General features: G+C 35.1%; 1 protein-coding gene across 1 annotated transcript in view; it reads left to right on the plus strand.

Annotated features, from left to right (window-relative positions):
• Positions 1 to 25,347, plus strand: part of LRP1B (LDL receptor related protein 1B) — a 1,972,098-nt gene that overhangs the window by 748,090 nt on the left and 1,198,661 nt on the right. The window contains exons 4-5 of the mRNA XM_068968462.1: positions 15,838 to 15,957; positions 20,526 to 20,654. Of these exons, the coding sequence (XP_068824563.1) occupies positions 15,838 to 15,957; positions 20,526 to 20,654 (249 nt within the window). The remainder of the gene's footprint in view (positions 1 to 15,837; positions 15,958 to 20,525; positions 20,655 to 25,347) is intronic.

A 25,347-nucleotide genomic window follows, 5' to 3' on the forward strand; every position in this document is an offset into this window, starting at 1 on the left:
GAAAGCTGTTTCAGTGTTTTATATATTTGAACTTTAGAACACTGAATGTCATTGCAATTCAAAAAAGTTTCCTCGAAATCAGAGCCTGAAGTGGCTAAATTTCTAGAAATGATTCTCTTGGGGACCCAAAATAAGCAGTTTTCCATCCCGTTTTAGTGAATGAGTTGGTATGATTAGAATTCTTTTCTGAGTAAACTTGCTACTTGTTGTATCTATAGCATAAAACAGGAGAAATCTCTTAGCATTAACGCAGTACATTCTCAGCTGAGGGCATGCTGTCTCTGACTGAGTAGCCACTTCCTAGGAACAACTCTGAAGGATAGAATGAAGAGTCGTAAACAGATAGCTACATTTATGATACAAAGTAAATGTGTTTCAGCATGTATTCAGTTTATTAAATTACTAATCATCCATGTCCTTAAAGTGGAATAATACACTTGTATCAAAAAGGGCAAGGGTATTTATGCGTGCTGAGTGCCTATGCATATGCATACATATGTTATTAATTTAAAAGTATACAATCTGTTTTAAACACAAGACTCATCCCACAGAATATCTTCTCAAACAACCTAATTGCCCTGCAATTTCCACCCTGTAGTAAAATATATAAAATATCTAGAAAGTTCTTATTTTTCTTGTTGAAAGAATAGTAAATCCTTAGGAGATATTCTCATGCAAATTGAAAGTTATAGTTTTTGTCCTATTAAAAAAAATTAAAGGATTTATTCTGTTGGATTTGGGGTAGAAGTTTTTTCTTAAATTTTTTTACATAAAGGACTGTCTTTTTTAAAAATAGAGACAGTTTTACTTTTAAAAAAAAAAAAAACACCTCACTTTAGTGCCTTGGCTAAGACCTCCAGTTCATTATTGAATATAAGTATTTTATGACTTGTTCCTGATATTTGGGCAAAATAATTCAGTCTGCTTAAAGAACTTCCCTTCTGCTAAGAGTATTTTTGGCTTTTTTTTAAAAAAATCATGAATTGGTATTGTTTTTGTTAAGTGCTTTAGGAATCTGTTGAAGTAATCATGTTTTTCTCTCTTAGTCTACAGTTACGTTGACTTGTGCTAATAAAGTTTCAAATCTTAAACCTACCACAATGAACCTCACCTAGTTATGATGTATTCTTTTTTCATATATTCCTATACTTGCATTATTAAGAATTTTGCATCAATGTTTATAAGGAATATTGTGCTACAGCTTTTTTTTTTTTTAATATGTTTATGTGATTTTGGAATTAGGGTAATTCTGGCCTCATAAAATTAGCTAGAAAGCATTGTCTTTTTCTTTTCTAGAAATTATATGGAATTGATAAACGTTCCTTAGCACATTCAGTGTAGCCATCTCCATCTAGTGTTTTATTTGTGGGAAGGTTTTTAATTTTAAATTCAATTCCTTTAATAAATATGAGAATATTCAGATTATCCATTTCTTCTTGAGTGCTCTTTGACAGTTTGTGTTTTTCAAGGAACTTGTCTCTTTCATCTGTGTTGTCAAATTTAAAAGAATAAAATTGTAAGGAACTGCCAAAATGGTTTCCACCATTGGGTCTCCTGATCCACAAATATAATGTATATGAACATTTACTTGGGTCTCTAGGAGTTTTTTCCCCCATGAGTTTCCAGCATACAGATCTTGCCTATATTGTTCAATTAATATCTAAGTGTTTTATACTGTGTATTATATGTGATATTGTTTATTTCAGTTTCCAATTGTATACCTCTAGCATTTAGAAATATGATTAATTTTTATATACTGACCTTATTATATCCTATGGCCTTGTTAAAGTCACAAAAAGACACATATTACAAATATCAGCAAAGAAAAAGAGGATATCACTACAGATCCCACAACTTTCAAATCATAATTAGAGAATACTTCAAAAAATCAAGATGTCAGTTTTTCCCAGTTTATAGATTAAATATAATTCCAATTAAAATCCTATCAGGACTTTATAAAAACTGATTCTAAAATACATATGGAAATGTAAAATACCTAAAATATCTAGAATACCTAAAACAGTTCTGGAAATCAAAAATAAAGTATGAGGAATTCTGCTACCAGATTTCAAATTTGCTATGTCAAACTAGTGTGATATTGGAGAAATGTAAATTGATGAAACATGAGAGTATAGAAATACATCCACAAATACATAGTCAAGTATATTTAGTCATATCTCTATTTTTTAAGTGCAAAGAAAATTTAATTAACAACAGTAACATTTCAAAATTTAATGCAAAAAATAAAAGCAAAACATAAAAAACTTTTATTCACATCTTATACTAAAAAGTAATTCAAAATGGACCACAAATCTCATACTATAAAGTTTTTAGAAGACAACAAGGGAGAGGTTGACTTAGGCAAATTTGACACTGAAAGCATAATTTAAAAAGAAAATATTGAGAAATAGGACTTTATAAATATTAAAAACGTTTTCTTTGCAAGTTTATTATTTGAAAAACATTAGGAAGAATGAAAAGAGTAGCTACAGACTAGGAGAAAATATTCACAAATCAAATGACTCATAATGGACTTGTATCTAAAATATACATCTGTATATATGTGTGTGTGCATATGTGTACCTACATACATACACACACTCATAATAAAATATGGGCAAAAGATTGAATAGACATTCACTCAAGATATGATTGGCAAATAGGCACATGAAAAGATGTTTAATATCAATAGTCATTAGGAAATGCAAATTAAAACCACAATTAAGTACCATTACATATCTATCAGTGTCTAAAGAAATTAAAATAAAAACCTGATAATAAGTGCCGGGTAGAAGCTTAGGGAACCCTGTGGACAGAGGAGCCTGGTGGGCTGCTGTCCATAGCGTAACAAAGAGTAGCACATGATTGAAGTGACTTAGCATGTATATATGCATTGGAGAAGGAAACAGCAACCCACTCTAGTATTCTTGCCTGGAGAATCCCAGGGACAGGGGAGCCTGGTGGGCTGCCATCTATGGGGTCACACAGAGTTGGAAACGACTGAAGCGGTTTAGCAGCAGTGGAAGCCCAACTAGCTGGAAGACTCATATATTTATTCAGGGAATGCAAAGCAATACAGCCACTTTAGAAAATATTTTGATAGTTTTTTATATAAAGTGAAACATCCTTTTAAAATCTTATATAAACATCCTTTTATATAAGCCAGCAACACCAAGTTTACCAAAAGAAGTGATATATATTTACACAAAAATTAAATATTATAGCAACTTTATTCTTAAGACACAAAAACTAGAAACAACTCAAATGTCCATTACATGTGAAATAGATATACAAAATAAGGTACATTCCTACAGTGGAATGTGAAAATCACTTAGTTGTGTTTGCCTTTTTGCGACCCCATGAACTATGAGTCCATGGAATTGTCTTTACCGCTTCTCTGGTAGCTCAGCTGGTAAAGAATCTGCCTGCAAGGTAGGAGACCCTGGTTCAATCCCTGGGTCAGGAAGATCCCCTGGAGAAGGGAAAGGCTCCCTACTCCAGTATTCTCGCCTGGAGAATTCCATGGACTGTATAGTCCATGGGTCGCAAAGACTCAGACATGACTGAGTGACTTTCACTTTCATTCAGCAATAAAGAAGAGAGAATTACCAATAAAATAACATGGATGAATCTCAAATACATTATGCTCAGTAAAGGCTACAGGCTGGATGATTCCATTTATATGACATACTGGAGAAAGCACAACTTTTGAGACAGAAAATAGATTAATTATTGCCAAACTCTGGCAGTGGAGAAATGAGCAGATTGCAGAAGAATATAGAAAAAAAATTGGGAATAATGGTCCTGTTCTATATTTTAATAACGGGATTGGTTACAGAACTATATGCACTTGTCAAAACTACAGATCTGGACACTAAAATGAATGAGTTTTACTATTTGTAAATTATTGCTTAGTTGCTAAGTCACGTCTCTTTTGCAATCCCATGGACTGTAGCCTGCCACGCTTCTCTGACCATGGGATTTCCCAGTCAAGAATACTGGAGCAGGTGGCCATTTCCTTCTCCAGGGATCTTCCCAACCCAGGGGTTGAACTCATGTTTCCTGCATCATGGGGTGGATTCTTACTACTCAGCCACAAGGGAAGCACATGTAAATTATACCATAACACATACGGAACAAAAAACTTTAAAAAGAATTGTCATACAAGCAGCTCATGCAGCTCAATACCAGAAAAATAAACGACCCAATCAAAAAATGGGTGAAAGAACTAAACAGGCATTTCTCCACAGAAGACATACATTTGGCTAACAAACACATGAAAAGATGCTCAATATTACTCACTATCAGAGAAATGCAAATCAAAACCACAATGAGGTACCATCTCACACCAGTTAGAATGGCTTCTATCTAAAAGTCTACAAACAATAAATGCTGGAGAGGGCGAGGAGAAAAGGGAAACCTTTACACTGTTGGTGGGAATGCAAACTAGTACAGCTGCTATGGAGAAGAGTGTGGAGATTCCTTAAAAAACTGGAAATAGAACTGCCATACAACCCAGCAATCCCACTACTGGGTGTACAAACCAAGGAAACTAGAATTGAAAGAGACACATGTACCCCAATATTCACTGCAGCACTGTTTACAATAGCTGGGACATGGAAGCAACCTAGATGTCCATCAGCAGACAAATGGATAAGAAAGCTGTGGTATATATACACAATGGAGTATTACATACATATGTAGTATTACATACATATGTAGTATGCATTACTACATACATTTTAATCAGTTCTAATGAGGTGGATGAAACTGGAGTCTATACAGAGTGAAGTAAGTCAGAAAAAAAAGCACCAATACACTGTAATAACACATATATATGGAATTTAGAAGATGGTAATGATGACCCTATATGCGAGACAGCAAAAGAGACACAGATGTAAAGCACAGACTTTTGGACTCTGGGAGAAGGCAAGGGTGGGATGATTTGAGAGAATAGCACTGAAATATGTATATTACCATATGTGAAATAGGTCACCAGTCCAGGTTTCATGCATGAGACAGGGCGCTCAGGGCCAGTGCCCTGGAACAACACTGAGAAATGGGATGGGGAGGGGGATGGGAAGGGGGTTCAGGATGGGGGACACATGTACACCCACGGCTGATTCCTGTCAATGTATGGCAAAAACCACTACAATATTGTAAAGTAATTAGCCTCCAATTAAAAAGAATTCCCATAATGTCATATCTTTCTATATGAGAATATACTGAAAATTTGAAACCAGGACAGTAAGCTTGTACTAGGCAAAGCACTCTGAAGAAATCCACTATAGCAGTAATAAGCAGCAGCCTAATCTCTGTAAACCAGCTCAAACTGCATTTTACCAGGGTAAGGAAACAGGGGTTAGAGGTTGAATGATATGACACAAATTATCACTATTCTATATATGTCAGGCTTTTGTCCTACTGACAAGAGGGACTGTCTGGTATGATAAGTAGCTGGGTCAGCTTTTCAATTTCCAAGTACAAAAGTGAATAAAATATGGATTTTACTACATGGGAAAATAAATTATTCCTCATTACCATGATTATCATTGTAGGTTAAAAGGCATTTTTGTATAAGCTAAATTCTAGAAGAAACTTGATTACTAAAATTGAGAATGAAATTTTACTCCATTTTATAAAATAATATCTCAGATGGCTTATATATTGAAACATGCCTATACTTTTTGTATCTTCAAAGAGTTTATAAAAGTTGCCATTATATGCTCAGGAAGGAACATATAACCTGGAAGCACACGAACCTAGCTCTCTTCTAACTATCCCAAGTCCAATGCATGATCAATGTGAATTGTTTGATTATAGTTCATAAAGGCAGTCAGCATAATCCATTGATGATATGGTGGCTACACATACAGGATTGGACATAATGGTTCTCTGGTTTATAAGTATTTAAATAAACAAAACGAATGAGGGAAGAAATCTCTAAAAGTAATAACTTGCTGACATCTGCTTCCCAACTTCTAATAACCTTTCTCTACTGATACTTTTACTCTGAGACAGGTTAGCAAAATTTATTTGTATGGGTTTCCAAAATCATAAACCTTTGTACATTTGTAGAAATGTGATCTACATCCCAGTGTTGTTAAAAAGCTCAAAAATAGACTATGCAGACTAGCATAAGTATTTGGTGAAAATTGCATGTCTGGATTGTTGATTGGTTGATGCTTATGCAGCAAATTAGATGTGGGTATACATTGTTTCAGAGAATAATATTCATATCTTACAGAAACCAGGTAGGCAGTATGGAAAAATTTTTGTTTTCTGCAGTGTTTCTCTGTGAGTTGGAGACTTCTCATTCAGGGAACAATTTCAGAAGAATTTACAAAAAAAAAAAAAGATCTTCAGAAGATACCAAAAGATACAGAAGTGATTTAGGGGCAAAATTAGTACTATTTTATGACACCCAAAAATAAAAGAGCAAAAGAGAAAAATCTATCTGTTGTAAAATGAGTCATTGTTCCAAATTTCATGAAGAATATAGAAACTATGACAAGAACTTTGATGACAGGTATTCTGTTGTACTGAATAGATGATTATGCTTGAGTGGCAAAATGATAATAAAGATAATAACAATAATTTAAAGAGTTCCTATGAGGCAGTTTATATTTTAAGAATTGTCCTTGTTTAAGCGTCACAACACCCTATGAGATAGTTTTTATTGTTTTTTCCCATGTTAAAGGTAAGAAAAAACAGGTATAGAGAGCTTATGTCATTTGCCCATTACCATTGTATTATGTAACAACCCTGCTAACTAACTCAGACATTTAATGCAACAAAAATCCAAATTTTCACTGATACCACAATCCAGTTGGGTTATCAGTAGATGCTTCCCACGTGTACTGTTTTAAGTTTTGGATCTCTGCCATCCCAGGATCCTACCCATTTTCTACTGGATTCCCTGCATCCATAGGGTTGACAAGTCAAGAGACAGTAAAAAATTGTCCAAATCCGTTAGGGGCCAGGTTAGGAAGTGGCACAAACTAATTTTGTACATATTACATCATCTAGAAACCAGATATATGGTTCCAACCTAACAACAAGTAAACTAGGAGATCTCATCTTTTTATTTGTCCAGAAGGAGAGAAACAGGATTGGTGAACATTAGGTATTATTTGCCACATTGTGTGCTCTGTTGCTCAGTTGTGTCTGACTCTATGTGACTTCATGTAGCCTACCAGGCTTGTCTGTCCATGGGATTTCTCAGGCAAGAATACTAAAGTGGGTTGCCATTTCCACCTCCAGGGGCTTCCTGACCCAGGGATTGAACTCTCATCTCTTGCATCTCCTGCATTAGCAAGTGGATTCTTCACCACTTATCGCCTCCTAGGGCGCCATATTTGCCATACTAGCATAGCCTGAAATTAGTTGAACCAAGGTTAGAGCTTCAGTCCTTTGGCTCCAGAGTCCAAAGCTGTGTAAGTGATATGATACCCCCCGAAAGAAAAGAAAAAGAGTGATAAAAGGGATATGAGATTTAGTATAAATTGTCTATCCTATATTCTTACTTTTTGTTAGTAATAAAAATTCAGGAGTCTATTTCTTGAATCTATTTTTAAGTTAAAGAGTAATAGTAGCATTGATATATATATATATATACAGTACCATGTGTAAAATAGATAGCAGGAAGCTGCTGTATAGTGGAAGGAGCTCTATTTAGTGCTCTGTGATGACCTAGATGGGTAGGATGAGGGGAATGGAGGCAGGCTCAAGAGGAAGGGGACATATGCATACATATAGCTAATTCACCTCATTTACAGCAGAAAATAACACAGCATTATGAAGTAACTATGCTCCAATTAAAACAAAAATAATGGCTTAGAAGCTTATATACTCATGGCTACCTACTAATTGTCAAGTGTTAATTTGTAATTTATACAGAAAATATACTCACATTTTATAATATTCTTCTATACAGTTTAAAAAAAAAACACAAAAACATTTCTTTAAGTCACAGAATATGTCTGTCCTTGTTGGGGAATCCTAATTATTTGCATTAGATTTAATTTCTATATAGTAGCACCTCTCATTTAATTAAAAAGATACTTTTCTTTTATGATAGTACTGGGGAATAGAGATAAGATACCTTGTTTCCATATCTGTGTTCTGATTTGCATGTTTCATTCCTTTAGATACTACTGATCTTTCTACTTGAGTCTAAGATTCAAACCAATGATAATCTTACATGAACCAATAACTATGCTTCATTTGAAGCGCTATGAAGATTGATGATCCAAGCACAAAATTTCTGTTCTACTCAAATAAGCTTTCTAACAAAATTAATCTGATGCACTTTTAATTATGTACATAATCATTACAGTGTTGAATGTAATTAAGCATAAATGGTAAGCAGTTCAAATAGATAGCATTACAATAATTAGTATTGCTTTCAGGGAGCCAAGCCAAATATTAAATTTTAGTTTTTCATATTGTTAGCTCTTCATAGTTCTTCACAATCTGTTAGAATAGTCAATATTTACCATTTCATCTGATATAAAACACTGCTTAATTGTTTCCCTAGCATCATTCTATACATACAGAAGTTCTCATACAGGAAAATTTCAATAAACAAAAAGCTAAGCTGCTCTTGTCTCCTCTGCTATTTTTAACCATCAGACTTCCACCTAATACTCAAAATCATGTGTGAGGTTTGATCTTTCATAAGCATTTCAACCCATTTTCTCTTATTTCTCCTCAGTTCTCCCCATCACTGTCATCATGTTGGTAACCTTGTAGCATGTATTGTCCTCTTCATACTCTAGGGGTTTCAAGAATGGAGAGAACAAAAAGATGGAAATAATAGCCTATGGATGTATTACTTTGGAATGAGATAGGGTAAAGAAAGAGTTGATCTAAAGGGTTACATGGAAAACAATGTATTTAAAGCAATGAGTTAATGTGCCTGTCCTCAGGTACAGATTAAATAAATTAGGTCATACCCCTAACTTCATGTTATTTATCCTATAAAATACTGGTATTTTCTATGAGAAACTATCCCTCTTCCTGTCTCAACCTCTTACTTCATGTATCTCTGTCCCCTCTGCTCCACTGAAACCATTTTAAAGGTCTTAGTTAATCATATTAGGAAACCCAGTGCAGTTTTCAGACTTTACCCAAGTTCAGTTCAGTTCAGTTGCTCAGTCATGTCCAACTCTTTGTGACCCCATCGACTGAAGCATGCCAGCTTTCCCAGTCTATCACCAACTCTTAAGAGTGAGTGATGCCATCCAACCATCTCATCTTCTGTCACCCCCTACTCTTCCCACCTTCAATCTTTCCCAGCATCAGGGTCTTTTCAAATGAGTTAGTTATTTGCATCAAGTCGCCAAAGCATTGGAGTTTCAGCTTCAGCATCAGTCCTTCCAATGAATAACTGGTTTCATCTCCTTGCAGTCCAAGGGACTCTCAAGAGTCTTCTCCAACGCCACAGTTCAAAAGCATCAATTCTTTGGTACTCAGCTTTCTTTATAGGCCAACTCTCATATCCATATATGACTACTGGAAAAACCATAGCTTTTTTTGTTGGCAAGATAATGTCTCTGCTTTTTAATATGCTGTCTAGGTTGGTCATAACATTTCTTCCAAGGAGCAAGTGTCTTTTAATTTCATGGCTGCAATCACCATCTGCAGTGATTTTGGAGCCCCAAAAAGATAAAGTCTGTCACTGTTTCCACTGCTTCCCCATCTATTTGCCATGAAGTGATGGGACCGGATGCCATGATCTTAGTTTTCTGAATGTTGAGTTTTAAGCCAACTTTTTCGCTCTCCTCTTTCACTTTCATTAACAGACTCTATAATTCTTCACTTTCTGCTATAAGGGTTGTATCATTTGCATATCTGAGATTACTGATATTTCTCCTGACAATCTTGATTCCAGTTTGTGCTTCATCCCGCCTGCATTTCTCATGATGTATATATACATATACATACATACATACATATATATATATATATATATCCCCCACACACATATATATATCCAAGTATATGTCTCAAAAAAATTAATGTTTATTGATCTAATTCCATGGACTGTTCTTCTTTAGGTTTCATGAAGCATTCTAGTTCCTTCATCTATATATTTAATTAATTATCACTCTTCTTTGACACATAAAAATTTGCCTTTCACACATAACAATTTTTTAGGTTTGATTTATATCATAAATATTCTTTTTTTAAAGGGATGGTTATTTTATCTTTGGACTTCAATTACCAATTATAGCTTGTGACTTCCAAGTTTCTATTTCTAATTCAGACTTTTCTTCTCATACTCAAATTCTCAAGTCTCCCCTAGAGTATTTTTGTCAGCATTTTAAACCAAATAGTCAAAAGCAAACTTGGTATTTCTCCTTAACTTCCAGTCCTTCCGTTATTCTTAATTCACTTTATTAGTGCTATTAACTCAGTGTTATTATGCCTTCACCAAGTTTTCGGCCACCCATTTGTCTAAAAATTCATACTCCCTATTTCTAGCCTTTTAGATAGCTTTTCTTTCTTCACTGGATCTTTTACTTATCTTTCTCCTACTTTCAAACAATACAAGTTAGGCTAATATCACTTCTGCCTCAACGATTCCTGCTTTCCACTATTGAAACGGAAAATTCTACTTAATCTAAAAATTAATCTTGTTCTATACTACTACTGATAATGGTTCCAGTCCCATTCCCTACCACATAAAATATTATGTTTTAGCCATACAGGCTTATTTATCATTATATTTATCTCTAATATGCTTTTATTTAAAAAAAGAACATATTCGCATATTGTCTACTTTATCTGGAGTACATGCTCATAATTTTGTCTACTGCATTCATCTTTTAAATTTTAGTTTAAATTTCACTTCTTTCACAACCTGTTTTTCCAGATGCCCATCTCCATTTCCTATATTCTACTCTTTCCAGTTAGTGTCACTTGTATTTTTATTTAGAATATGTGTTGTTCTGCTGTGAATTATAGTTGTTTTTTACATTGTTGTGCTTTCCATCTAACCCAACTCACTTTGACACTCATGTTGTAAGTCATTAATTTGTCTAAAGCAGTTTTGCATCTGTGAAACCCCAGCTGATGTCGTTAGCATTGAAAAGATGTTTCTTGTTGAACTAAAGTAAGCATATGTAGTAAAGACAATTTTAGACCGATTCCACTAAAATCAAACCAGATTTGACAACTCAATTACCTAACTTAAAGATGTAAATTAACTATCTTTAGAACATAGTTTAATTTAATGGATTAGAAAGGACATCTGAGAGTGTTAATCCTCATCCTCAAGTTAAGCTGTTTTATTGATTCATTGATTCATTCATCCTATACAAATTATAAAACACTTCTTATATCTAGCACACTACTGAACCTAAAATGACAAATCAACAACAACAAAAAACAAACCCTGGTTTCAACTATCACCAAACTGTACAGTGGGAATTAGAGGCATTTTGAGAGCACTCAGTTCAGTTCAGTTACTCAGTTGGGTCCGACTCTGTCACCCCGTGAACCGCAGCATGCCAGGCCTCCCTGTCCATTACCAAGTCCCAGAGTTCACCCAAACCCATGTTGATTGAGTTGGTGATGCCATCCAACCATCTCATCCTCTGTCGTTCCCTTTACCTCTTGCCCTTAATCTTTCCCAGCATCAGGGTCTTTTCCAGTGAGTTAGCTCTTCCCATCAGGTGGCCAAAGTATTGGCATTTCAGCTTCAGCATTAGTCCTTCCAATGAATATTCAGGATTGATTTCCTTTAGGATGGACTGTTTGGATCTCTTTGCAGTCCAAGGGACTCTCAAGAGTCTTCTCCAACACCACAGTTCAAAGCATCAATTCTTTGGCACTCAGATTTCTTTATAGGCCAACTCTCACATCTATACATGACCACAGGAAAAACCATAGCCTTGACTAGATAGACCTATGTTGATAAAGTAATGTCTCTGCTTTTCAATATGCTGCCTAGGTTGGTCATAACTTTCCTTCCAAGGAGTAAGCGTCTTTTAATTTCATGGCTGCAATCACCATCTGCAGTGATTTTGGAGCCCAGAGAAATAAAGTCTAACACTGTTTCCACAGTTTCCCCATCTATTTCCCATGGAGTGATGGGACCGGATGCCATGATCTTTGTTTTCTGAATGTTGAGCTTTAAGCCACCTTTTTCACTCTGTTCTTTCACTTTCATCAAGAGGCTCTGTAGTTCTTCTTCACTTCCTGCCATAACGGTGATATCATCTGCATATCTGAGGTTATTGATATTCCTCCCGGCAATCTTGCTTCCAGCCTGTGCTTCCTCCAGCCCAGCATTTCTCATGATGTACTCTGCATATAAGTTAGAAAAGAAGAGTGACAATATACATCCTTGACATATTCCTTTTCCTATTTGGAGCCAGTCTGTTGTTCCATGTCCAGTTCTAACTGTTGCCTCCTTACCTGCATATAGGTTTCTCAAGAGGCAGGTCAGGTGGCCTGGTATTCCCATCTCTCTCAGAATTTTCCACAGTTTATTGTGATCCACACAGTCAAAAGCTTTGGCATAGACAATAAAGCAGAAATAGATGTTTTTCTGGAACTCTCTTGCTTTTTCAATGATCCAGCAGATGTTGGCAATTTGATCTCTGGTCCCTCTGCCTTTTCTAAAACCAGCTTGAACCTCTGGAAGTTCATGGTTCATGTATTGATGAAGCCTGGCTTGGAGAATTTTAAGCATTACTTTACTAGCATGTGAGATGAATGTAATTGTGTGATAGTTTCAGCATTCTTTGGCACTGCCTTTCTTTGGGATTTGAGAACATAGTCTTTGTTTATAGTCAACTTGACCTTGATTTCAATTTTTGAATACCATCACCATCATATATTTACTGTATAATGTTAAATCAGTTATCAAACATAAGTTTCCTCATCTGAAACTTTTAAATTACAATAATATCTATATTTTTGACTGGTCTAGGGTTTCAAAGAGATTTCATGTTTAAAAAACTTGATATGTGTGGTGTGTGTATGTATAGACATGTATATATTTAAATTTATAATTTATAGCTGTAGATGCTGGTGGAGAAAACCAAAATATAAATAACTACCATACAAAACAAAAACGTCATAATTTCTAAAGATCCATTTATTCTATGGGTTTCCTTGGTAGCTCAGATGGTAAAGAATCTATCTGCAATGTGGTAGACCTGGGTTTGATCCCTGTGATGGGAAGATCCTGTAGAGAAGGGAATGACTACCCACTCCACTATTCTTGCCTAGAAAATCTCCATGGACAGAGGAGCCTGGCAGGCTACTGTCCATGTGGTCGCAAAGAGTTGGACATAACTGAGCAGCTAAGCACAACACATTCAGTCCCTATTTTTATTAATAACATTTTGCAGACCAAATGACTTGTCTTTGCACATTATGTAAATGTTAATGTTTATATTAGCATATAATTAGCATTGACCTCAATTTCAAACCTAAAAATCAGATGTAATTGATTCATATATTGGTTAAATTTATATAAAGAAAGCAGAAATTGTTCCAGGTATCTCAAAGGAATACCAGTTTCCCTTGTGGCTCAGCTGGTAAAGAATGCACCTGCAATGTGGGAGACCTGGGTTTGATCCCTGGGTTTGGAAGATCCCCTGGAGAAAGGAAAGGATACCCACTCCTTTCTCTGGCCTGGAGAATTCAACGGACTGTGAAATTCATGGGGTCGCAAAGAGTTGAACATAATTGAGTGACTTTCACTTTTACTTTCATCTCAAAGGTAAATAGATTTGAAGTCTCAGTTGTAATCATAGCAGTTAAAATCACTAAAGAGGGCACGAGTTAAAGCTTTCAAGTTGTGGGATTGGAGTATGTTCCAGTTAGAGGGGAAGCTATGATAGTTAATGAATTTACTAGTAGCATATTGTTAGGCAAGAGAAAAAGAACCAGGTTTCTACCCCAGAGTACTTCAGCCTTATGAAGTTGAGAGGAAAATGTGGAACTGTAAAAAAGAGGTTGTCAAGTAGGAAAACCAGGACCTGGAAGCAAAATGATGACTGTGTATCAGGAAGGAGTAATTAACAGTGTGAAGTGCTGCTCGTAGGTCAAGTAAATTGAGGGCTGAGAAAAGCCATTGTACTTATCAACATCAAGGCCATCGGAGACTTATGTATGAGCAGTCTCTAGAGCAATGGAGACAAAAGCTTGATGGAGTGGGTTTAAGATTAAAACAAAGAAAAAAAAAGATTAAAACAAAGAGGAAGGAAAGGCTGTGAGTATGGATTATTTTGTAAATTTTTATTATAAAGCGGAACAGAAAAATTGGGCAACAGTGACCAGTAGAGGAAGTGGGATTAAGCTTTTTTTGTTTTTAATAAAAATTATGTTTGATGCTGAAAATGAGTTAATACAAAGATCAGAAAACAGTCTGTAAAAGGATATAGCAAATATTAATATTTTAGATTCGGGAGGCCAGTGACTCAACTAAGCCAACTAGTTGAGCACTGTTTGTAAATGCAGCCATAGGCAGTGTGTAAACAAATGACTGTGATTATGTTCCAGTGAAATTTAGTTGACAAAAAGAGATGGAGGCTTTAGTTTTATCTAATATAAATTTTTAAAAATGATTAAGAGAGAAAGCTGAGAAAAATTAAACTGATCTGGGAGTAAGTGAAAGGGGCAGGAATTTATGCACAGGAATTGTGGTTGTAGCTTTAATTATGAGGTAAACCAGATTTGAAAAGCAAGAAAGACAATGTGAAGCATAAATCTGTGGAAATTTTCTGTTGATAGCTTTGATTTTCTCAGGAAAATAGGAAACAAGATCATCATTTGCAGGTGACTGTCAAGAAGGAGCTTTACATTTTTAAGAAGTGATGCTGCATAAAATAATTGTATAAAAGTTGAAAAGCAATGGGGCTAATACTATAGATAATTAATTTTTAGTAAAATAGAAAATTTTCAGGTTTGAATGTTCTAGCTATTCTTTTACACATTGGGGTTTTCATGTATTTTTATCAAAATTTATAATATTTCTGAAACACCAGCTAAGTCTATGGCAGATATTTATTTTGAATCATTCACCTTTAAAACCTTTATTTCCCTCCCTACTGGGGGAAAAAAAAAGAAATTGACACAGTCCATTAATATCCCTATTTTCAGACACCACAGTCAGTCATATATTCTATCCATATACTTTTTCTAGTTTAGCAAACTTATTGATGTTAGAAATTATTTGTGCAATAAACATATCTGTCAGTTCATCTCTGTTTCATGCATTTATCATTTTGAATCATAATTTGCTCTGAGGTTTTGTTAACTTTGGTTTCAATGGCATATTTTTTCTGAAAAGGTTTAGATATAATGAAATATATTATGTCCAGTGTTTAATATTTTGCCACCAATGAAAGATAAATTATTGAAATGGAATATACTCACATTGATTGCTCTGAAGGTTATACATGGATTACTAAATCAAAACAAGGCCACAAAAGATAGAAAATCAATGGATATGTCAGATAGGAAAGGCATAAATGGTGAAATCAACCACTGAGTTGACATTTATCCTCTTGAAATAATTTAATTTACCAGAATTTGAAAGGATTTGTGACTTTGAACATATGTAATAAGGGGAAAATGAAAGACTGAATAGATTGATCTGAAATTTTATTGACAGTGCTTCAAACAAATGCAATCCAGAATATTTTGGGGGGAATCAATATTGTTTGTTTTGTATAGCAGTACAGAAACTTTCTAGAAAATCTATCAAAGCTTTATTATTACAGTATGCCCTGTGTAAATATTAACATTTAAATTTAAATAGTATACATGTGTGCATAGTTATAAAGACATAATATTTTTGTTTTTCTTCCCCAGAACTGTTGCCTAATTGCCAGCAGTTGAATTGTCAGCATAAATGTGCTATGGTCAGAAATAGTACAGTGTGCTACTGTGAGGATGGATTTGAAATAAAAGAAGATGGAAGAAGTTGTAAAGGTAACTGTGACATGTTATTCTACTGTTTTATTTTAACAGAGGGTTAGTTAACAGAAATTTGATAAAATATCTTTGCACACTTACCATGTGTTCCACATAGCATTTATGTTCATGTTTTGTTTGTTTTTTGAGTGTTATAAGTTGGCTCTTCCCTTAAAACCTCATATATAAACATTAGATAAGCCTTTATAAAGTCAATTTTCTTTTTTTTTTTAATTTGAGGTATAGTTGGTTAACAGTATTGTACAAATCTCTGCTATACAGCAAAGTGACTCAGTTATACACATATATAGATTATTTTATATATTCTTTTCCATTATGGTTTATCACAGGATCTTGAACATAATTCCCTATGCTATACAGCAGGACCTTTTTGTTTATCCATTCTAAATGTAGTACTTTGCATCTACCAACCCCAACTCCCAGTTTATCTGTTTCCCTCTGCCCCTCTCCCTTAGCAACCACAAATTTATTCTTTATGTGTGTGAGTGTGTTTCAGTTTTCTAGATAAGTTCATTTTTGCCATATTTTAGATTCCTCATACAATAATATAAATTTTCAATTCATATTCCAGTAATGTCAAACATTGGACATATCAACATGGGGTATGTTTTAGTCACTAAAACTTTGAATTTAATTATGTTAACCTTCTCAATATTTTATACCTTTTATATCTGTTATATTGTTGCAGTGTAGTAATCTGTTATTAACCAGTTTAGGTTAATAATAGTCTTGTACTTTTCTTTCAACTTTGACATTAGAATTCCAGTGACTGGTATTTGACCAATAGCAATAATAATGAAATAAGGAAATCAGTCCTGAGTATTCATTGGAAGGACTGATGCTAAAGCTGAAGCTTCAATACTTTGGCCATCTGATATGAAGAACTGACTCATTAGAAAAGACCCTGATGCTGGGAAAGACTGAAATCAGGAGGAGACAATGGAGGATGAGATGGTTGGATGGCATCACCGACTCGATGGACATGAGTTTGAGAAAGCTCTGGGAGTTGGTGATGGACAGGGAAGCCTGGGGTGCTACAGTCCATGGGGTTGCAAAGAATCAGACATGACTGAGAGACTGAACTGAATAATAATTAACATAAAATATTTTATTTTTAATGTTTTAATTTTTGCCTTTCATGAATGCTGTACACCAAATGTTTAGTTCCCAAAATGACTCTGCTGCTGCTGCTGCTAAGTCGCTTCAGTCGTGTCCAACTCTGTGTGACCCCAGAGACGGCAGCCCACCAGGCTCCCCCATCCCTGGGATTCTCCAGGCAAGAACACTGGAGTGGGTTGCCACGTCCTTCTCCAATGCATGACAGTGAAAAGTGAAAGTGAAGTTGCTCAGTCGTGTCCAACCCTCAGCGACACCATGGACTGCAGCCTACCAGGCTCCTCCATCCATGGGGTTTTCCAGGCATGAGTACTGGAGTGAGGTGCCATTGCCTTCTCCGCAAAATGACTCCACTCATCCATATTGAACTATTTTAGGTTATTTCTCCATTCTATAGAACTCTATTATATTTATATATTTAAGTATGTGTGTGTGTGTATCTACAATATAAAAACTTATATGGTATATAAAATTTATATAAGTAAAACATGAAATATAGAATCTATATATAAAACTGAGGAATATCTAGATTGTCAGCAACACTTATAAACAGAATATTTTCCAAAGAAATTGGTACTTTGCTCATTACTTTAAACCTCTGCTTTAATATTTTAACCTTTACCTTAAAAACATAATCTTAAAATTAGAAAAATCCTCAGAGGATATTTTTTAAAATCCTCGTGACAAAATTAGAAAAGTGAGACCCAGAAAAATTAAATGATTTACTTCAGTCTGCACCTCTTTTTAGTAAAATACTTTGGAACTAAAATGTAGATCTCCAGAGCCCAGGTATTCTTATCTTAGAGGCTCATTGCTTCATAATGTACATCAGGCTTAGTTTCTCATTTTAAATGTTCCTTGACTACTCAGGATTTTTTTTTTTTTTTTTGCTTTTCTTTAGTAAACTCCTTTCTTTGCTTGGGGTCAGAGAATGGGACTGAGAGTTCTATCCTCTGATCACTTTTTTGGTTTTTCTGATGACCAATCCCATTCTGAGATTATCTAATGGTCCCACCGTGAGTCATTAGTTTAGATTTGAGAGTATTTTAGAAGGCTTCATTATAATTACTGGAGAAGGCAATGGCACTCCATTCCAGGACTCTTCCCTGGAAAATCCCATGGATAGAGGAGCCTGGTAGGCTGCAGTCCCTGGGATCGCTAAGAGTTGGACACGACTGAGTGGCTTCACTTTCACTTTTCACTTTCATACATTGGAGAAGGAAATGGCAACCCACTCCAGTGTTCTTGCATGGAAAATCCCAGGGACGGGGGGCCTGGTGGGCGGCTGTCTGTTGGGTCGCACAGAGTCGGACACGACTGAAGTGACTTAGCAGCAGCAGCAGCAGCAGTATTATAATTACAAAACCTACTTTGTGTAACTCAGAAAATTACAAGGGTTAGAAACTCTGCCAGAAACTGAGAACAAAGACCAAATAGATATTCTTATTATACCCAGGCAGTTTAATTCACCTAACACTCTTGAGAGGAGGTTCATGGATTTCTCTTTCTTGCCTGCCTTTTTAATATTGGTATCCTGCAGATTTTTCTATATCTGTTTTCTGACTTACCCTTTTTCTTTGTGGGATCAAGTCTCTGCTATTTTTAAAATCTATTATCCATATACTATTGATTATCTGAAACTCCAAGATCAATCTTACCTTGTATTATTTACTGGTCCCATATTTCCAGCTACTTATTAACATTTACTCAAGGATGCTCTGCAGACATCTCAAATTAAACACATCCAAATCAAATCTAGTATTTCCTCCCATGATATCCTCTAAAGTGCGTGAGTGCATGCTCAGTTATGTCTGTCTCTTTGTTACCCCATGGACGGTAACCTTCCAGGCTCCTCTGTCCAAGAAATTCTCCTAGTAAGAATACTGGAGTGGGTTGCCATTTCCTTCTCCAGGGGATCTTCCCGACCCAGGGATTGGACCTGAGTCACCTACACTGGCAGGTGGATTTTTTCTCTGAGCAACCAGAGAAACCATGGTATACCCTAAGGGGGATATCAAATCTATATTTCTTATAAATTAAACCACCATTCACTTCCAACATATCCAACCTAGTCTTCACATGTTGTCTTTTTTATTTTTTAAAACGTCTGAGTCTATTCTCTCTTCCCATTGTTATTGCCACTATAGTTCAAACTATTACGACTTCTAAACACAATTTGTTATATGAAATTAGCACATAGGTCATTTTCCCGGATTCTTTCTCTATATTCATTAATCCATTTTTCATATGACTTTATTTAGTTTTAAAATACAAAGTAGATCATAAAACTCCTATAATTAATGTTTCCCAATGCCTATAAGGTTATAGCACTTTAGCATGCAAATAACTTCATTATCTCATCCCTAGACTGTTTTCCCAACGTTACCTCTTACTATTTCCCTATATTTACCCTTATTCCACTTGAAATTGTTTGAAATCCCTACTGTGTCATCCCAATGATTTTTCACATGCTGTTTTGTTTAACTGCAATACCTCTTTCCATCTGATCCATTTTTATTTAGTCTGAGGAAATCTAAATCATCCTTTAATCTCAGTTCAGTGTGAAGCCTTCACTTAACATCCTCCCTTCAGTTCCAAGCAGGTTCATTTACCTCTCTTTGTTTCTATCATAACTAGAATGCCTTTATTATAAGGAAATGCATAGAAATGAGATTCTTATTTCACTAGACTTGTTTCAAAATTTGAAACCATGTTTTATCAGTGTTAGTTTCTTAAGGGATTAGTATAGTGCTTGGTACACAAGACAGACTGAATACACATTTGTCTAAATTATTAACTGACAGATTTTTTTTTTTTTTTTTAATTTGTCTGGTTGGTGAACAATCATTAAGTACCTGCTGCTTATAGAGGTTTGGACAAGTGCTGGAGGAAAAAAGTATTGGGAGTGGAAGGAGTAAAGAAATAGGAGGAGGTCCATAGATATTAAAATATAAAATAAGATAAAATTTTTCTTTTTGATGAATATTTAAGTTTCCTCCTTTTGATTTAGTGAGGATAGCTTACTACATATCTTGGCCCAGAAATTTCATTTAATGTGTTCATTGAAAACTGTGTTTCCAAATTAGTTCTTTGTTAAAATACTGAAAAAAAAAAAAAAAACAGATTTATAAACACTAGAACTCTTGAACAAATATTCATCAGAGTGCATGTAATGCCTTTGCACAAATAGCCAAGGACTTTTAACCTGGCCATCAAAAATGCAAATAAATTCTCCTTTAAAGTTAACGACTTTATTTGAAGCTTGATCTTGTCCATAACTCTTAAAATAATAATGAATGTTATGTTCAGATTCTGTGGTTTTGAAAAGATATGTTGGAGTTGGCTCTTTCTTAAAAAAAAAAAAAAAAAAAAAAGCCTATTTCCAAAGTTTGGGGAAAAAAGTACCCAACCATAAATCTCCTTAGAAATGATGCCAATTTTCCTTTTAGATCAAGATGAATGTGCTATTTATGGTACATGCAGCCAGTCCTGCCTAAATACATATGGATCCTATGCTTGCAGTTGTGTGGAGGGCTACATAATGCAGCCAGACAATAGATCCTGCAAAGCCAAAAATGGTAAGTTACCTATTTTTTTGTCCTTCCAGAATTCATTTCCTGTTTATAGTTCCTTTTCATTAGAAATGTCATAAAGTAATATGACTTTGAAGAAATAGATCTTTCCTTCATTTTAATTCACTGATCCATACTTGCAAATTCAGAGCAGTTCTTTTAGTTGTCACTGATCACTACAAAACTCCTTGCATTACAGGAAGTTTATAATGAACAAAAAAACCTGTTCAAAGAAAATGGGTTAATTGATTTGAATTACCCCTCTCTCTCCTGGACTATATGATGGATTCTTAAATGGTTTCTGTCGTTTACTGCTTCCCTCTAAAATTCATGTATCACATAATAAAGTTATCTGCTAAAATATAAACCAGACCACACCATTATTTTGCTTAAAATCACCCAATACTTTCACTTATGTTGAGAATAAAATCCAACTTCTCACAGGACCTCTAACGGCTAATGATCTGGTACCATTTAATTTTCATCTCATCTCCTAGTACTTCTCCTTTTATCATACACCAGACAGCCTAGTTTCCTTCTCCTTCAGCCATTCTCTCTTTCCTTGAGGTCTTTTCATTTACTGTTTGATCTGCCTAAGATAGTCACATTCTTATCATTCAAGTCTTAGCTAAAATGTCAACACTCAGAATGACCTCTGACCATTCTATTTAAGGGTGTGTACTCTCTCCAACAGTATCTTATTTCCCAACTATACTTCTTTATTCATACCTATTCTATAACAGTATGACTTTTCAGTTTTATTTTCTTTATAGCAATACCATTTGAAATGAACTTATTTATGTAATTGTTTATCATTGGGTTTACCCAGAACAAGATAAGCATTAAGAGAGTACAGAACTCATCAATTTTGTTTGGTGTTACTTAATCAGTTCTGAAAATTGCCTGGAACATGTAAGTATTCAGTGTGTATTTATGGAAGGAAGGGAGGAAGGAAGAAAGGAAAAAGAACAAATTGTTCTTTCTAATTAAGATTACTAAAACGAGTGTTGTCCTCTTAAGTGTTTTCATTTCATGTTTCAAAACTGCCTTCCCTTTATCTTTTACATGCAAATAAAGCCTACGTTTTCTACACAGTGTTCAATCTAAGTAAACCCTAAGAATTGTTGGTTTGCTAATGAGGTATTCTGTTGATGATAGGATAACACTGTTTTGTGTGTGTGTGTGTGTGTGTGTGTGTGTGTGTGCATGAAATGAATTAGCTTGGAGACAATATATGAAAATATTATACGTGGTATTCCATCTGGCATCTTCTAACTTCCTCCAAATTAGGTTTCATTTCATGCATTTTCAAATTATGATGTTGTAATAAGTTAATCAATGTCCCCCTACTCTCTTTTATTAACAACTGAGAAATTAGACATGGGACTGGGTTCCCTTTCCTGAAACTAAATTGAGCAAAGCATTGGATTTGCTCTGCAAGCTACTGCTGCTTCCCTTTACATCATAACCTCATGTTGCAATTTCAACTATTTCTCTGAGATAGTATGCTTAATGATTTACAAAATATATTTGTACAGAAAATTACCAAGAAAGGAACTCTTTTACTTCTTGTTTATTTCTTTCGGTTGCTGACTTGGTTTATGAGGTTCTATTTATTTTCAGGTATAATCCTCCAGAAAAAATAGGTCAAGTTATATGTTACTCTTTTTTCCTACCACTGAGAATTCTGAATTAATATATTGACAGATGAAAGAAGTAAAAGGCTTTTTTTGTTTATTGATCCACTCAATATTGCTGTGAATACACAGGGAGAATGTTGTGTAATAAACCCTATTCAAAGAAGGACTTTCTCTCTTTTACATGGACTGGTTTCTGACAAAAAGAAATGTAACCAAAGAGGGCTGGCATGTGATATTAATTATGCATCAAGGATATTTGATGACTCTACTATTGATGATGGAATATATAAATGACTTCACTTCTAAGTGGTTGGCTTGATGATAATATTAGAGTATATAATTAGAACAATACACAGTTTTCATGGGAATGTTCCTGTGGTTTGTAATTGGGGAAGAATGAATAATATTGTAAATGAGTACAAGTCTATAACATATACTGACTCGTTCTAAAAGTCACATGGATATTTAAACAATGCATTTCTATAATTAAAAAGAAAGGCAAGGGTGGGATGATTTGAGAGAATAGCACTGAAATATGTATATTACCATATGTGAAATAGATCACCAGTCCAAGTTCAATGCATGAAACAGGGCACTCAAAGCCGGTGCACTGGGACAATCCTGAGGGATGGGGTGGGGAGGGAAGAGGGTAGGGATTCAGAATGGGGGACACATGTACACCCATGGCTGATTCATGTCAGTGTATGGCAGAGCCCACTAAATATAGTAAAGTAATTCACCTCCAATTAAAATAAATTAATTAATTAAAAAATCAAACCCAAAGACTACAGTAGGCAGCTAGAATTGCACACAAAAGGAAAGTTCTGCAAAGGCCTTACTAGATAATAGAAGGGAAAGCAAAAGGTCTGAGGATAAGTAGCCCTTTATGTGAAGGCAGAGTGGCAGAATCAGTAGGTTGGGAAGCTTCTATTAAAGTGGTGAACTAGCTTAGCACAAAATAAAATCATGATCGCTCCCCAACTAGTCACCCTGAAAGCTTGCCTGTGGAACATTATTTTCAATGTAATATTTGATAGTAATAAGGAAAATTAAGTTAATTGATTGTCCCTCTTTTTGCAATATAATGACCAAATCCAAGTAAAATTCAAAATCCTTTTTAAGAAATGCTTTTAATAGGAGAGGGCATTTTAGTTTGTGTGGCAGATGGAAGAAAAGATTAATATGAGGCAGGAGGCCTTTTCATACCTGATAATCCATGCATTACAGACAAAACCTTTTCTACTCTTAGTAAGACTGACCTGATTACTGCAATATAGAATCAAGTGTTTCAAAGTTGAGAGCAACTTCAAAGGTAGCCTAGTCCAAGTATCTGTGTAATATCAAAATAGGTAATTTCCAAATGGAAGAAAGTCTGTGATCTATGTTAAAAAAAAATTAACTATGCAAACGATATTATTAGGTAGGAAGAGGCATGCTAGAATGTGAATGTCATAATGAATTGTTCATAATTTTAGAATGGGACAAACATTAAAAACTAGTAACTGTCAGGCATCTATAGGTATCCAATAAGACATCCTGTATATTTTTTTAATATTTTTTGAAATCAATTCTAATAATGACATCAACTCTGAACATGAAATGTTTTTCTTTGTTTATTCTGTTTTCTTTTTTAAAATTTAACTGTCTTTTAACTTAGGCTGATTTTGTTGTAGAATTATGTGTTATATATGGGCCCCCCTGATTGATAGTGGGCCCATGATGAACCTATGAGAGTAAAAATAATAGTTAAGGGTGTTTAACTTATGAACTACTGGCAATTTTGAATGAACTGATGAGAACAGTCTCCTGTAACTGTACTTTTCAATGTCCTCACCACTTGCTGAAGGCAAGTACTTACCTCAGTGTTCAGTTCTGTGGTACCTGTAGGGCTTTACTGATTACACTAAAGTAGCAGAAAAATAAAGAGCACTAAATAATTCTGTGTTCATCAGGGGAGAGGCACTGCCTTAAATGGTACCAGTGAGAGAGAGAGCATACTTCTTTGCCATAGAGGAACCGGAGTAGAGAGAGAACAGAGCCCTTTAAATAACCTTGGGGTTCTGTTACAGCTTATACTTTGGTCTTCACTGATTTGGGTGAGGGTAAGGAGAGACATTTTAGGCAGGAACTCTTAGTTGTTGCTCAGACAGTAAAGACTCTGCCCACAGTGCAGGAGACCAAAGTTTGATCCCTGGGTTGGGAACATCCCCTGGAGAAGGGAATGGCCACCAAGTCCAATAATATTCCCTGAAAAATTCCATGGACTGAAGAGTCTGGTGGGCTACCATCCATGGGGTTGCAAAGAGTAGGACACAACTGAGCAACTAACACTTAGTTGTAAGAAAGACAAATTATAACACCTGTATAAACCATAGGAGCACACCTCCAAACAGTGTTAGAAATTGTTTCCATAGCACTTGCTTTCTTCAAATCCCTTAGGATTATACAGTGGAAGTGACAAATAGATTCAAGGGATTAGATCTGATAGACAGAGTGCCTGAAGAACTGTGGGTGGAGGTTCCTGACATTGTACAGGAGGCAGGGATCAAGACCATCCCCATGGAAAAGAAATGCAAAAAGGACAAATGGTTGTCTGAGAAAGCCTTACAAATAGCTGTGAATAGAAGAGAAGAGAAAGGCAAGGAGAAAAGGAAAGATATACCCATCTGAATGCAGAGTTCCAAAGAATAGCAAAGAGAAATAAGAAAGCCTTCCTTAGCTATCAGTGAAAAGAAATAGAGGAAAACAATAGAATGGGAAAGTCTAGAGATCTCTTCAAGATAATTAGAAATACCAAGGGAACATTTCATTCAAAGATGGGCACAATAAAGGACAGAAATGGTATGGACCTAACAGAAACAGAAGATATTAAGAAGAGGTGGCAAGAATACACAGAAGAACTATACAAAAAGATCATCATGATCTAGATAATCACGATGGTGTGATCACTCACCTAGAGCCAGACATCCTGGAATGTGAAGAGAAGTGGGCCTTAGGAAGCATCACTACGAACAAAGCTAGTGGAGGTGATGGAATTCCAGTTGACCTATTTCAAATCC

Source organism: Capricornis sumatraensis, chromosome 3 (assembly GCF_032405125.1).
Source record: "Capricornis sumatraensis isolate serow.1 chromosome 3, serow.2, whole genome shotgun sequence".
NCBI lineage: Eukaryota > Metazoa > Chordata > Mammalia > Artiodactyla > Bovidae > Capricornis > Capricornis sumatraensis.